We start from the raw sequence: 11,557 nt of genomic DNA on the forward strand, positions 1-11,557 counted from the left end.
TCACGCCCCGAGCCAAAGGCAGACGCCTAACGACTGCGCCACCCAGGCGCCCCCTTTTGCAGCTTTCAACCCAATTTCCAAGTACCACGTTTGAATCCACTCTCCTACGTTCCAACCAAGTGGCTGTCCACCCTTAGTTTGACAGGACAGTGCCCCGAAGACTGCCTGTTCCATTTTCCGATTCGGTTAGAAGTTTCTCCCTTAGATTGAAAGAAGTGTGTCTCTCGGAAACTTCCCACCAGGGACATTCATTCTACAGTCTAGGACAGCCTTGCTCCCATTTTAATAGGTGCATAACTTTGGGCAAGTAAACTTCCTCTTCAAAGCTGTTTCCTCATCTGAAAATTGGGTAAAAATATTGATCCCACAGCATCATTTTAAAGATTAAATTAAATAATATAGGTATGGCATTTAACACCACATGCCCTAAACATCGGTTATCATTATTACTATTATTCTGCCAAATGAGTCTTATTTGACATCACGTATTTTTCTCCTGCTCTAAAATAGGTAACAACCGTTGGCATTCAATTACATAAACTTTAGGGGTTTCTTTTGTAAGTAGACACAAATCTGGCCCTACCTCTCCTGCTGCCTCATGGGGCCCTGGGAATAGCAGAGTGGCCTTCTACCTGGCATGAGTCCTTAATACCTTTCCATGCACGCCCTGCCCCACCCAACATTTCCTTGCAAAATTCACACATATCTGGGGCAGTGGCCTCTCAGGGGAAAAGGATTCTATCTTGAGGCTAGCACGAATTTCAATCACCCTGCCAGGTGGCATCAGAAGTCAATCACTTGGCTAGTAAACTCCGTCAACAGCCCAACACCTGCTTCTCGACTGCAGTATTTATAAATTTGGGAATTCCCTGATACCTCTTTGGATTCCTCCCATTTATGCTGTGGCCAGCACTTCGCTGATCTAAATTATACACCCCTAACCCTCACGGTCACAAGCAACCCATTTCAGGTATTTAGACCAAGGCATTTATAGCCCATTATTTTGAATTCTCCAACTCGCAAAAATCATATCCCAGGTAGAGAAATGGAAATTCTGAAAAAACCCAAATTTCCTAATGAGCAAATATATTCCGCTGCATATTTATTCTAGGCAGCATGTGACCTAGTAGAGGAACAAATAGATCTATGTAAGTGCGACACTAGGAAAAAGAAGATGGGCTCAAAGCCACTACCTTGACTCCACCTTAGGGCTTCAACGGCAGCTCACGTGACTCTCCGACTGGGAGCTCTGGCACCCCTGACTGGGGGCCATAGCTCTCAAACTGGGTCGGCCCATTCTATAGGAGTGCTACCTAGGGAGCTCCAGTCCGGGTTAGGCTGAAATCTGAGAAAAGGTCTATAAATTCTGAGCCTGCAACATGGATTGAATCCAACGAAGGTATTCCTGGGAGGATTAAGTGAATTAATACTTTGGAGAGTTGAGGATTAAATAATATAGGCCAAGGCCTATTGAACAGACAGCATAGCAATGAAAACAATTTTGAGTCCCCTTATTTTAATTTTAAATTTAATTTCTTGAAAAGCAAAAATGAAGTGTTATATTCAGTTACTACTGGGGGTTAGCCCACTCTAATTCCAAAAATGATTTGGTGCTTAGCTTGAGCCCCATCTGGTGGTTTTTATAGCAATTCTCTGGAAAACAGGAGTCAAATACATGACAATTCTACAAAGCTAAGCTAATTATGTAAAAGGTGAAAGGACTGCACTATAATTACTGTATGACCTTGAAGAATAAAGCAACAAAGAAGTGATCGCACTCCCGCACTCATTTAGGCATGTCAGTCTAAATTTCCTGCCAAGCTTTGGAGGTGGGAAGAATCTTGCTGGTAGTATACAGCTCAGGATGCCTTTGAGGCCCGAGTCACACCCTCGTGCCAGAGAACTTCTCTCTCAGAGCCACCTTTCAAGAGGCCATAGGACATTTGAGAGCATGTTTCCCAAATAAGTTTTTCAACAGTGGTGTTTTGCTTCGTTATTTTTTTTTTTTAAGATTTTTATTTATTTATTTGACAGAGATAGAGACAGCCAGAGAGAGAGGGAACACAAGCAGGGGGAGTGGGAGAGGAAGAAGCAGGCTCACAGCAGAGGAGCCTGACGTGGGGCTCGATCCCATAACGCCGGGATCACGCCCTGAGCCGAAGGCAGACGCTTAACAGCTGTGCCACCCAGGCGCCCCTTTTGCTTCGTGATTTTAAGTGAAATCCTGAATAGAGAAATTTTGTCACTGGACAAACTTCAGCGAACGTCCTAACATCAAAAGGCCCTGGATGAGAGCTCAGAGCTCTTACCACTGCAGTCCAATGAGAAGTTATCGGCCACAGAATGCATGAACGTATCCCTGGCATTCGCCTCTGATCTCAACTTAAAGAAAGTCCAGCTACGAAATACCGGACAGTGTTGCTAAATTTTAAGTAAGCACCAAGTGCGTAACGTCACTAATGCAGTCCGTTCCTATGATGGCATAACAAGTAACTGAGCTTGTATATTTAGGCTTATATTGCCAGTGGCTGAGATAATGTTAGCAACTTTTTCATTTCATGGATACATATTTATGTATTTACTTTTTCCTCACAAGCTATTTGTTGTTCATAATTATACCAAAAGGCAAAAAAAGGCCATGGATAACGTTTATTTTCCAACTAATGTCTTTCTACTAGCTTCTTTTGAGAAAATCTATGTTTTTAAAAATTATCTACTAACCTTTCGGTGAACTAATCACTGAGTAAACTGAGAAAAGTCTATTATATAAAATCATCTTAAGATTTTACTGGGATTCAATTTTATAGATTCAGATCTCCTCAAAGATTTAGATCACGTCCTCCTATTTATCTCTACATGGTGTCACAGCCTAGCAGCGTGCCTGGCATAAATCTTTGTCTTGGTGACCAAGTGACCTTATTCTAATAGATCTCACTTGTAACCTGGTTCTCCTCTGAAGCTAACAGCCTCTTCTGAGTAGATGCCCATAAGGTCAAAACTTACTCTGTCTCCCTCCTTGTGTCCTGAGCACCTGGAAAAGTTCCTAGCACATAGTAGGCACTCAATAAATGTTATTCCAGTGAACACATAAGAATGGTTAACAGAACTACGGTAAAATTTCAGAGCGAATACAAAGTTTAAATTCCTTAACTATAAATAAATTTAAACAAGAGTGAAATTAGTAAACTGTAGCAAGACAGACTCAATGAAAATCATCTCATTTTACCAGCATTTCTGACAGTATATTCTATTCTTCAGAACATGAGTTTGAAAGAGTCAAAGTTGAACAGGTTTCTTTACTGATAGATCTCTAGAATACTATACTAAGCTAATACTTTTTTGTGAACCTTCGAGTATGTACCATTTCCCAAATTCATGTGACTATGAAATGTATTTTTCACCATGCATTCAGAAAAACTGATTCTGAGAAAGATACTCTGGGGAATGCTGTGTTACATTAAGCTACATAGTATAAAAACTGAAGATCATTAAACTAGTTCCCAGGATGCTCTATCTCCTAAAAAGATGAAGCATGCTAATTTGTAGATGTTAATATTCTACAAAAAGACTTAAGATTTTTTTTTAACAACTTAACTGAAGAAGGTGGTCTTCTCTACTACTAGGAAAACTTAAGGAGAGATGAAAGAAAAGCTCTTCAAGATCTTGACAAAATATCTTTTATTCTCAATTAAACAAAATTAAAACACCAAACAAGTACTGCTTATAAGATCCACTGACATTATATTTTATATAAAAGTTTTCTTTAAACCTGAATCAGCTCAAACTTGTCAGTGTATCTTTTTTTTTTTTTTTTAATCTTTACAAAGCCCAGTTACCACCACAGTTAACAGTTGACAGAATTGTGATGTCTGAGAATCCCTGTATACTGGACAGCATCCAATTAAAGTACCAGTGTAGCTTTCTTTCATCAAAGAAAATATTTTATTCAAGCTCCCAAAACAAAGTTGAGGAGTTAAGTTGGGTTTGAATTGAAGAACAAGACCAAGTTAAATCTGGAAACAAAGTTTTCATTTGGTGGAAGCTGAAATCCACGTATACATTCTAACCAAAGACCTGTCCCATGTAGGAGTTTTCAAGTTTTTAGTAAGAGTCTACCAGGCCAAGCCCTTCGCTGCCTTTGCTGCTTTTGCTTTGCTTTTCCCCTTCCCTTTTTCTCGCTTTGCCTTCAGCCTTTTCCTCTGTCTCTGGTTCATCCAAACGGGGTACTGTCCATGCTGGTCTAGAAGACTCTTCTTGTTTCTCTTAATTTCAGTCTCCATTTTCATGTCATCTGAATAGAAGACAGAAAACTGTTAAGGCTCGTGAACAAAGAAACAATCTTGTAAAAAGCATGTGAATGCAATGAGAACATCAGAATTGAAAGTGGTCTGAAACTACAAAAGAAAAAAATCCCTTTTTCTGTGGAATGCTCTTTGACTAACACTGACAACTCCTCACAGCACATTCAATGGACTCAGACATGCTCCCGTGTATTCCTACCACCATGAAAGACTTAAAAAAAAGTATTTATAAGGAACGAGAGATGTCATCAATTTAACGACTAAGAAACTTTCTGAAGAATATTGTCATGAGTGTCCATCTTTGGAACAACGAAAGTTAAACAGGAAACATACGTTTAGGATAGATGGGTCTGAGTCACTGCGTGAAGGACAGTGTCCGGCTGTGAGCATATGTGAGTCAGAAGAACGCTTCTCTGATGAAGTGCTTTCTTGAGCTAAATAAGACAGCTGAGCCTATTGAGAGCAGCCACACTTTTAACGGACAGGCCTTAGAAGCAAATGAACTATTAGGGATGGCTGGCCACTTGCAAAGTAGTGCACCTGGAAGAAGTGGAGTAGTAAGCAACAAGCTTGTGATGACACAGATGGGCAGATGACAAAGAAAAACCTGGATGGGGCCTTGGCTGGCTCAGCTGGAGGAGCACGCAACTCCTGATCTCAGGATCCTGAGATCGAGCCCCATGGTGGGTGCAGAGATTACTGAAATAAATAAAAACCTAAAAAAAGAGAAAAGAAGAAAAAGAAAACCTGGATATAGAGGCACCACTGGCTCAGTCAGTAGAGCATGTGATTCTTCATCTTGGGGTCGTGAGTTTGGGCCCCATATTGGGGGTAGAGTTTACTTAAAAACAAAGTATATTTAAAAAAAAGGAAGGAAGGCAGGCAGGCAGAAAGGCAAGGGAAAGCAGGGGAAGGAGGGAGAACAAAGGCAGGCAGGCAGGCAGGCAGGGGAAGGTGGGAGAAGGAGGGAGAAGGAAGGAAGGCAGGCAGGCAAACTTGGATACACACCGGGCTGCCACTGTCTCTTACCCAGGTAACACCCAGAGATCCGGCTCCGCTAAGCGGAGGACTAGGCAGGAAGCTCGGAGCAGCCATGCTGTGGTACATCTATCACCAGCCTTATCTGCTGTGAATGGTTTGCCCAGAACATCCCTCCCTGGGAACTTACCAGGGTATATGGGGGCTTCCACGATCTCTACTGCCTGACATTATATTAATTCGTTTATCTGGTTTACTTTTGGTCTCCTCCGGTATAATGTAAATCCCATCAGGATGAAGGCCATTTCTCCTGTATTTATCATGTTTCCTCAGTGCCTGGAGTAGGGCCTGCTATATACCAGCCATTCAGTAACTAGTTGTTCAATGATTATTTTAGGTACTGTTCTAGGTTCTGGGGATGTAGTGGTCCAAATGTGCTCCTTGCTGTCATGGAGCTCACAATGTTCTGCTGAAGGGAGCATAACAAAGCCAACTGCAGCCAGTGTTAAGTGGCTTTTTTAAAAGAAGTACCAGAACCAGATTAAGTAGGAGCTGGTAAGCTCTGATGAGCACATGGAAGGACAAGGAAATGTTTTAAGCAAGGAAATGCTATCATTTGCCTTACATTCCAAAAATATTATACTGGTTGATATGTCAAAAATGAATCAAAAGGAAGCAGGAGCTAAAGAGAGAAGTAAAAAGGCTATTACCTCTTTTCAGGCAAGAGATAATGGTCATTTTAAAGTGAAAACACGAAAGGAGGAGGAAAATGGATAGATTCCTGCTGTATTTTGGAGATATTAAAGATGTGCTAATGGTTTAGAGGAGGGAGATAAGGGAAAAAGAGATCAAGGTAACTACTAGGTTTGTGGCTTAAGACTGGACGGGTAGTTGAAGGAAACGAAATAAGGGGAAATGTGAACCTGAGGGCAGAGATGAGCAACATATTGAAAACAGGTAGATTACTAAATGGAGAGACTCCCTCACCCCCAGGTCTATCCCTATTGAGTTCCTGAAATACTCCAAGAAGGAGGGTAGCCAGACATTGACGTGGGCAGGAGAGGAGAGAATTCCTCTGTGAGGATGATGAGAGAAGAGAAGGGACCTAGTTTCCGATATAGACCCTCCACAACAAAACCTCCTAGGTTCAGCCCAATCATCTTGCAAGTCTACCGCCTGATAAGCCCTCCCCACACCTGTCCCCTCCCCAGGAGGCTTCCATTCATCATTTTAGTGCTTCACTTTTAAATATAAACAACCGTTGATCACCAGACATTGGAGAAAGCCTCCAACATGAAGGAGAAAGACAAAAATAAAGGAATGGAAGGTGGCGGGGGGGAAGGATGGGGGAAGAAGAACTCAAGAGAATAGACAGTGCACAGAGATCGAAATTTCTCAAACTATAATTAATACCCTCAATGAGATCAGAGAAGATACATCCATTAAGAACCTCAGGCTATAATAAAGAAACAATAGAAGAAAAAAAGAACTTTAAGAAATTAAAAATACAATAGCAAAACTAAACAAATCAATATAAGAAAAAGGTAATAAAGCTATAAAAAAATAACAAAAAAATAAAGAACAACAAGAGAAAACAGAAAACAGGAGAGAAAACTAGAGACTAAATCTAAGACTCAAAAGTGAACAGGCATCTAGCATCCAGATACATTAGCATCCTAATACATTAGGAACTCTTACAACTCAATAAAAAGACAAACAATCCATTTAAAAAATGGCCAAAGGACTTGAAAAGATCTTTTTGTAAAGATGACATACAAATGGCCAACAAGCATATGAAAACATGTTCAACAGCATTAGGCATTGAGGAAACCCAAATCAAAACCACAAGTACCACTTCATACCCAACGGGATGAGGCAATTATCCAAAAAAAGGGAAAATTATCCAAAAAAAAAAAAAAAAGGAAAAGAAACAAGTATGGTGAGAAACAAGTATGGTGAGAATGTGAAGAATCCTCATTCATTGCTGGTGAGAATATAAAATGGAGTGCCTGATACACAGAATTATCAAATGACCCAGCCAATTTCATTGTAAGTACAAACCCAAAAGAACTGAAAACATGTATTCAAGCAAGAGTCTGTACACGAATGTTCAACGCAGCACCATTCACAATAGCCAGAAGGGGAAGGCAATGCAAACGCCCATCCACCAATGGATGGATAGACAAAATGCGCTACGTACATAAACTGGAGTATTACTCAGCCCTAAAAAGGAAGTACTGATACACGCTCCAACATGGATGGACCTCAAAAACATGACCGTAGGTGAAAGAAGTCAGACACAAAAGGTCACATGTTATATGATTTCATTCATATGAAACATCCAGAATAGGTAAATCCACAGATACAGAAAATACATTAGTGGTTGCCAGAGGCTGCGGGAAGGGAAAGACTGTTTTACGTGTAAGGAGTTTCCTTTTAAGGCGATGAAAATGTTTTGGAAACAGAGTATATCATCAATGTACCAAATGCTACTGAACTGTATACTTTCAATGGTTAATTTTATGTTAATGTGACTTTCACCTCAGTGACCAAAAAAAAAAAAAAGCGAATGGGGGGAGGCAGCGTACATATGAAGAAACAGAGACTCAAGTGTGAAGTGTCAGGGAGAGCTGAAATAAAGCGACAGACTGAGAAATGTGAGATCAAGGGAAGGATTTTTCCTTCTTCGAGAAGGGACGTTCCAGAACACATTTATGCTGTCTGAGTGACCCAGTGAAGAAGAGGGATTGATAAGCAGGATGCAAGAGTATACAGCCCTTGAGAATGGAGAGGATTCAGAACACAAATGGAGAAACTGGCCTCTGAGAGGGTATCAGCAAGAGGGAAAACTTCTCGGATTGGAAGGCTGAGGATCACTGCTCTCTTCCTTGGGCACCACATAAATTACTTCTATTTTAAGGGCCTGATTATTATGTGCGCTTATTTTAGTTTGCTGCCAGACTGCTCTATGAGGATGTGAAAATCCAGGAGTCTTTTCCTGTGCTGAAACTAGCAACATGCACAGCGTCCAACTGCAGACCATGATGAAGACAGAGGTTGCTAGAGTCTGTCAAAACTGAATACAGGGAAACTCTGATTTTTCAGGAAAATAATATAATGGCATATAAGGATTCTTTGAATGGGAACTAGATGTTGAAAAGGATAAAACGAAGAAAGATCCCCTATCTGGCCTAGTCCCAGACTGAACGTACCCATCCAACAAGGATGCGTCTCCGTTTGTCTACTCCTGCTGTACTGCCTCTGAGACACTCAGGCTATTGTACAAGCACCAAAGACACGCTCTGAATAATCCAAAACACGCCTATTCACATGAACTGGCTGAAAATAGTTTAGCATAGAATCTCTAGCAGCACTATAAGCCTTCAAAAAATTATATGGGCACGTCAGGAGGTTTGTAGGGAAGCATGTGCAGAAAAGAATGGAGGACAGAGAGGGAAAAAAAGTCACAAAAGGAAACTGACGGAATTATTATTTTTAAAATGAAGCACATAAACTCACCTTTTTCATCTTGTACCACACATTGAGTTTTCTCTTGACAATGTTTGGGTACCACTACGGTGGCTATCTCTTGAACATCTTTCATTAAAACATCACTATCTACTTTAAGAATACTTTTAAGTCTGCTGAGTTCTCTTGGGGCATTCTTTTTTCTCTTTTCTGCACGCATCTTCCTTTTCCACTTACTCCGTAAGCTTTTAGCCATATTTTACCTGGAAAGCTAATAGAAATACAGATACAAAAGCAAAAATTTACTATTAAAAAAAGAAGGGCAAATCCTTGGAAAACCAGGTCAAAAGGTATTTCTAAACAAAACATGAACAAACGGAAGGTAAAACTCTTTACTCTGTTCACGATTTATGATGGCATAGTGAACAAATTATGTGAGGGTCAACATGGCATATACAGCCATTAAATAACATGAGTACCCAATCAAATTCCCTGTGGTCATTGGCAAACTGTAAATCAATCCAATTCTGAAAGCTCCTGGAGTTTCCATACAAGATGCAGAAATTTACTTTCCCCCAAATGCAAAGAGCATCATCACCTTATATTTATGCAACAACTTCCAAATTACAAAATGGGTGCTTTTTTTGGTACTTTTTAAGTAGGCTCCACGTGGGGCTTGAACTCAGGACCCTGAGATCAAGACCTGAGTGAGATAAAATCAAGAGTCTGACTTAACTGAGCCACCCAGGCACCCCCAAAATGTTTTTATAAATATTTTTAAACTTTATTTCCTCCAAGCCTATAGGACATCACACCTGTCTTCGTCATTATCCTCCTCTCAATTTAATCTAGCTATTTAAACTTGTCTATTTCCACTCCTGCTGTTCTTCACCCCTTAGCCTCAGCCCTGAATCCTCCACAAGGCAGTTAGTATGAGCTTTAAAAAACAATTTTTAAGAGAGAGACTGAGAGTGCCAGCAGGGGGAGGGACACAGGGAGAGGGATGGAGAATCTTAACAGGCTCCATGCTCACAACCCTGAGATCATGACCTGAGCTGAAATCAAGAGTTGGACGCTTAACCAACTGAGAGCCACCCAGGCGCCTGTAGTGTAAGCTTTTAAAAACTTGGAGGGTTTCGTTCTTTCATGAGACTCTTTAACGATATGCCACCTCATATTCATGATCCACAAGATTATTTGTGACCTAGCCCTGCCTCCTTCAACTCTGTCTCACCTCATGTTCCAAGCTCCATCCCATCCCCAAGTACCAATTACATCTGAAAAAAGTTCAATCAGTGACAACCTAAAGGCAGTGTGGGCATGAAGGAATGGGAAGGAAGGAATTCTAGGTTTTATAAAGGGTTGGGAGGAAGGCTTTAGGGAGTGATTTATGACATTATCTTGACTGTGCTGATGGATGTTCGTGTACATATATTAAAACTTACATTACACCCTTTAAACATGTGCAATTTATTATACACAATCAAGCAGTTAAATAAAATATGAAGACATGATTCTGGAAAAAAAAGAAAGAAAAATTTAAGTCCCAACTGCGTCCACTAAGCACCTTTCCAATTTGCTGCTCCTATGCCCGGAAACGATCTTCCTAACGCTTGCTCCTTCACTTAGGTACCCCTGACCCTCACCCCTATCAACTCCCCTTCTTTTATTCTCCACCATATCATCCTTCTCTTTCTCTTTAAATAGGTGTTACAATCTGAAGTTATTCATTTTCTGTCATCCCCGGTGGACTGTGGGCTCCACGAAGGCAGGGGGTAACTAAATAGACCTCGTTCACCGTTGGATCCCGCAATGCGGTGCGCATTTGCCGACTGAATAACTAATGGAGCAGCAGTTTTTGGACGCCAGCAATCACAACTCACTAGGTTCTCCCGTCTACAACAACCCAAAACTTCGAGGGGCAGGGACAGAAGGGGTGCGGTAAGCAACCTTGAGGGCCCAGGCCTGAGCAAGACTACCGAAGGAGGGCTCCATCTGGCACAGAGCAGGGGGAAAGCCCGAGGGCCACCACCAAGACTATGGGAGACCCTCGGCCCTTGAGCAGGTCTGCGTCTCGGCCGGGCTCAATTTTGCCCCGGGAAGGAACAGCCTTGAGACGAGATTCTCTACGGGCGGCGGTCTCGAGCTCCACATTCCATACCCCACTGGACCGGAGAACGGACAACTCACCGAGAAACTCAGAGACTGCACTCACAACCACGCTAACCGGAAGCCTCCGCACTTCCGCCTTCCGGGCAGCCCGGTCCACAAACTTCTGGGAGTCCGGGTAGGGCGCACTGCACGCCGGGAGCCGAGATGCCCCGGAAAGCCCCGAGAGGCGGGGTCTCCTGGAGTCGGCGCTGACGTACTTCCTTTGATGGGAGTGCGACTGTGGAGCTTGACTCCTCCCCTGTGAGTTCCCAAGTGGGATCTGGACAATGCGGAAAATAGCGGTGGAGGTTGGGCCGCCGGCTAGACCAGCTTCCCGAGCGTGAGCGGGTTAGCCGCGACGCTCTAATCCCAACAGCGATCCTGGCCAGGTGACCCTGCCTGCCGAGTAGTGGGCTCAGAGCCGACCTTTACATCTCAGGTCCGGCATCAAGGTTCGCGCGGTATTCATGGATTTCCGTAGACTGAGTCATCCCAGATCACGTGTTCTTCGGGAACCCGAACTGAAATCATCTTAATTTGAAGCCTTTAAATTTTCCCATCTCGGGTGATGATCTCACGGTTGTACGCATTTGTCAAAACTTACCAACAGTACACGTAAAATGTGTGCGACTTATTGTCAGTTATACCTCAAATCTGTT

General features: G+C 42.1%; 1 protein-coding gene across 1 annotated transcript; it reads right to left on the reverse strand.

Annotated features, from left to right (window-relative positions):
- Positions 1-3,660: 3,660 nt before the first annotated feature.
- LLPH (LLP homolog, long-term synaptic facilitation factor) lies at positions 3,661-11,094 on the reverse strand. Its single transcript, XM_002924708.4, has 3 exons — positions 10,938-11,094; positions 8,799-9,018; positions 3,661-4,291 (listed from the first exon to the last, which is right to left on the reverse strand). Exons 2-3 carry the CDS (start codon positions 9,001-9,003, stop codon positions 4,113-4,115), a joined length of 384 nt encoding a protein of 127 aa, XP_002924754.1. The 5' UTR covers positions 9,004-9,018; positions 10,938-11,094; the 3' UTR covers positions 3,661-4,112.
- Between the last annotated feature and the right edge of the window lie 463 nt (positions 11,095-11,557).

The sequence above is a fragment of the Ailuropoda melanoleuca genome, chromosome 15 (assembly GCF_002007445.2).
Source record: "Ailuropoda melanoleuca isolate Jingjing chromosome 15, ASM200744v2, whole genome shotgun sequence".
NCBI lineage: Eukaryota > Metazoa > Chordata > Mammalia > Carnivora > Ursidae > Ailuropoda > Ailuropoda melanoleuca.

Excerpts from the sequence above, each read along its gene's own strand:
- LLPH (XM_002924708.4), bottom strand. The coding sequence starts at position 9,003 with ATGGCTAAAAGCTTACGGAGTAAGTGGAAAAGGAAGATGCGTGCAGAA. Across the intron at positions 4,292-8,798 it reads TGTGGTACAAGATGAAAAAG|ATGACATGAAAATGGAGACT; the intron begins GTGAGTTTATGT and ends TCTTCTATTCAG.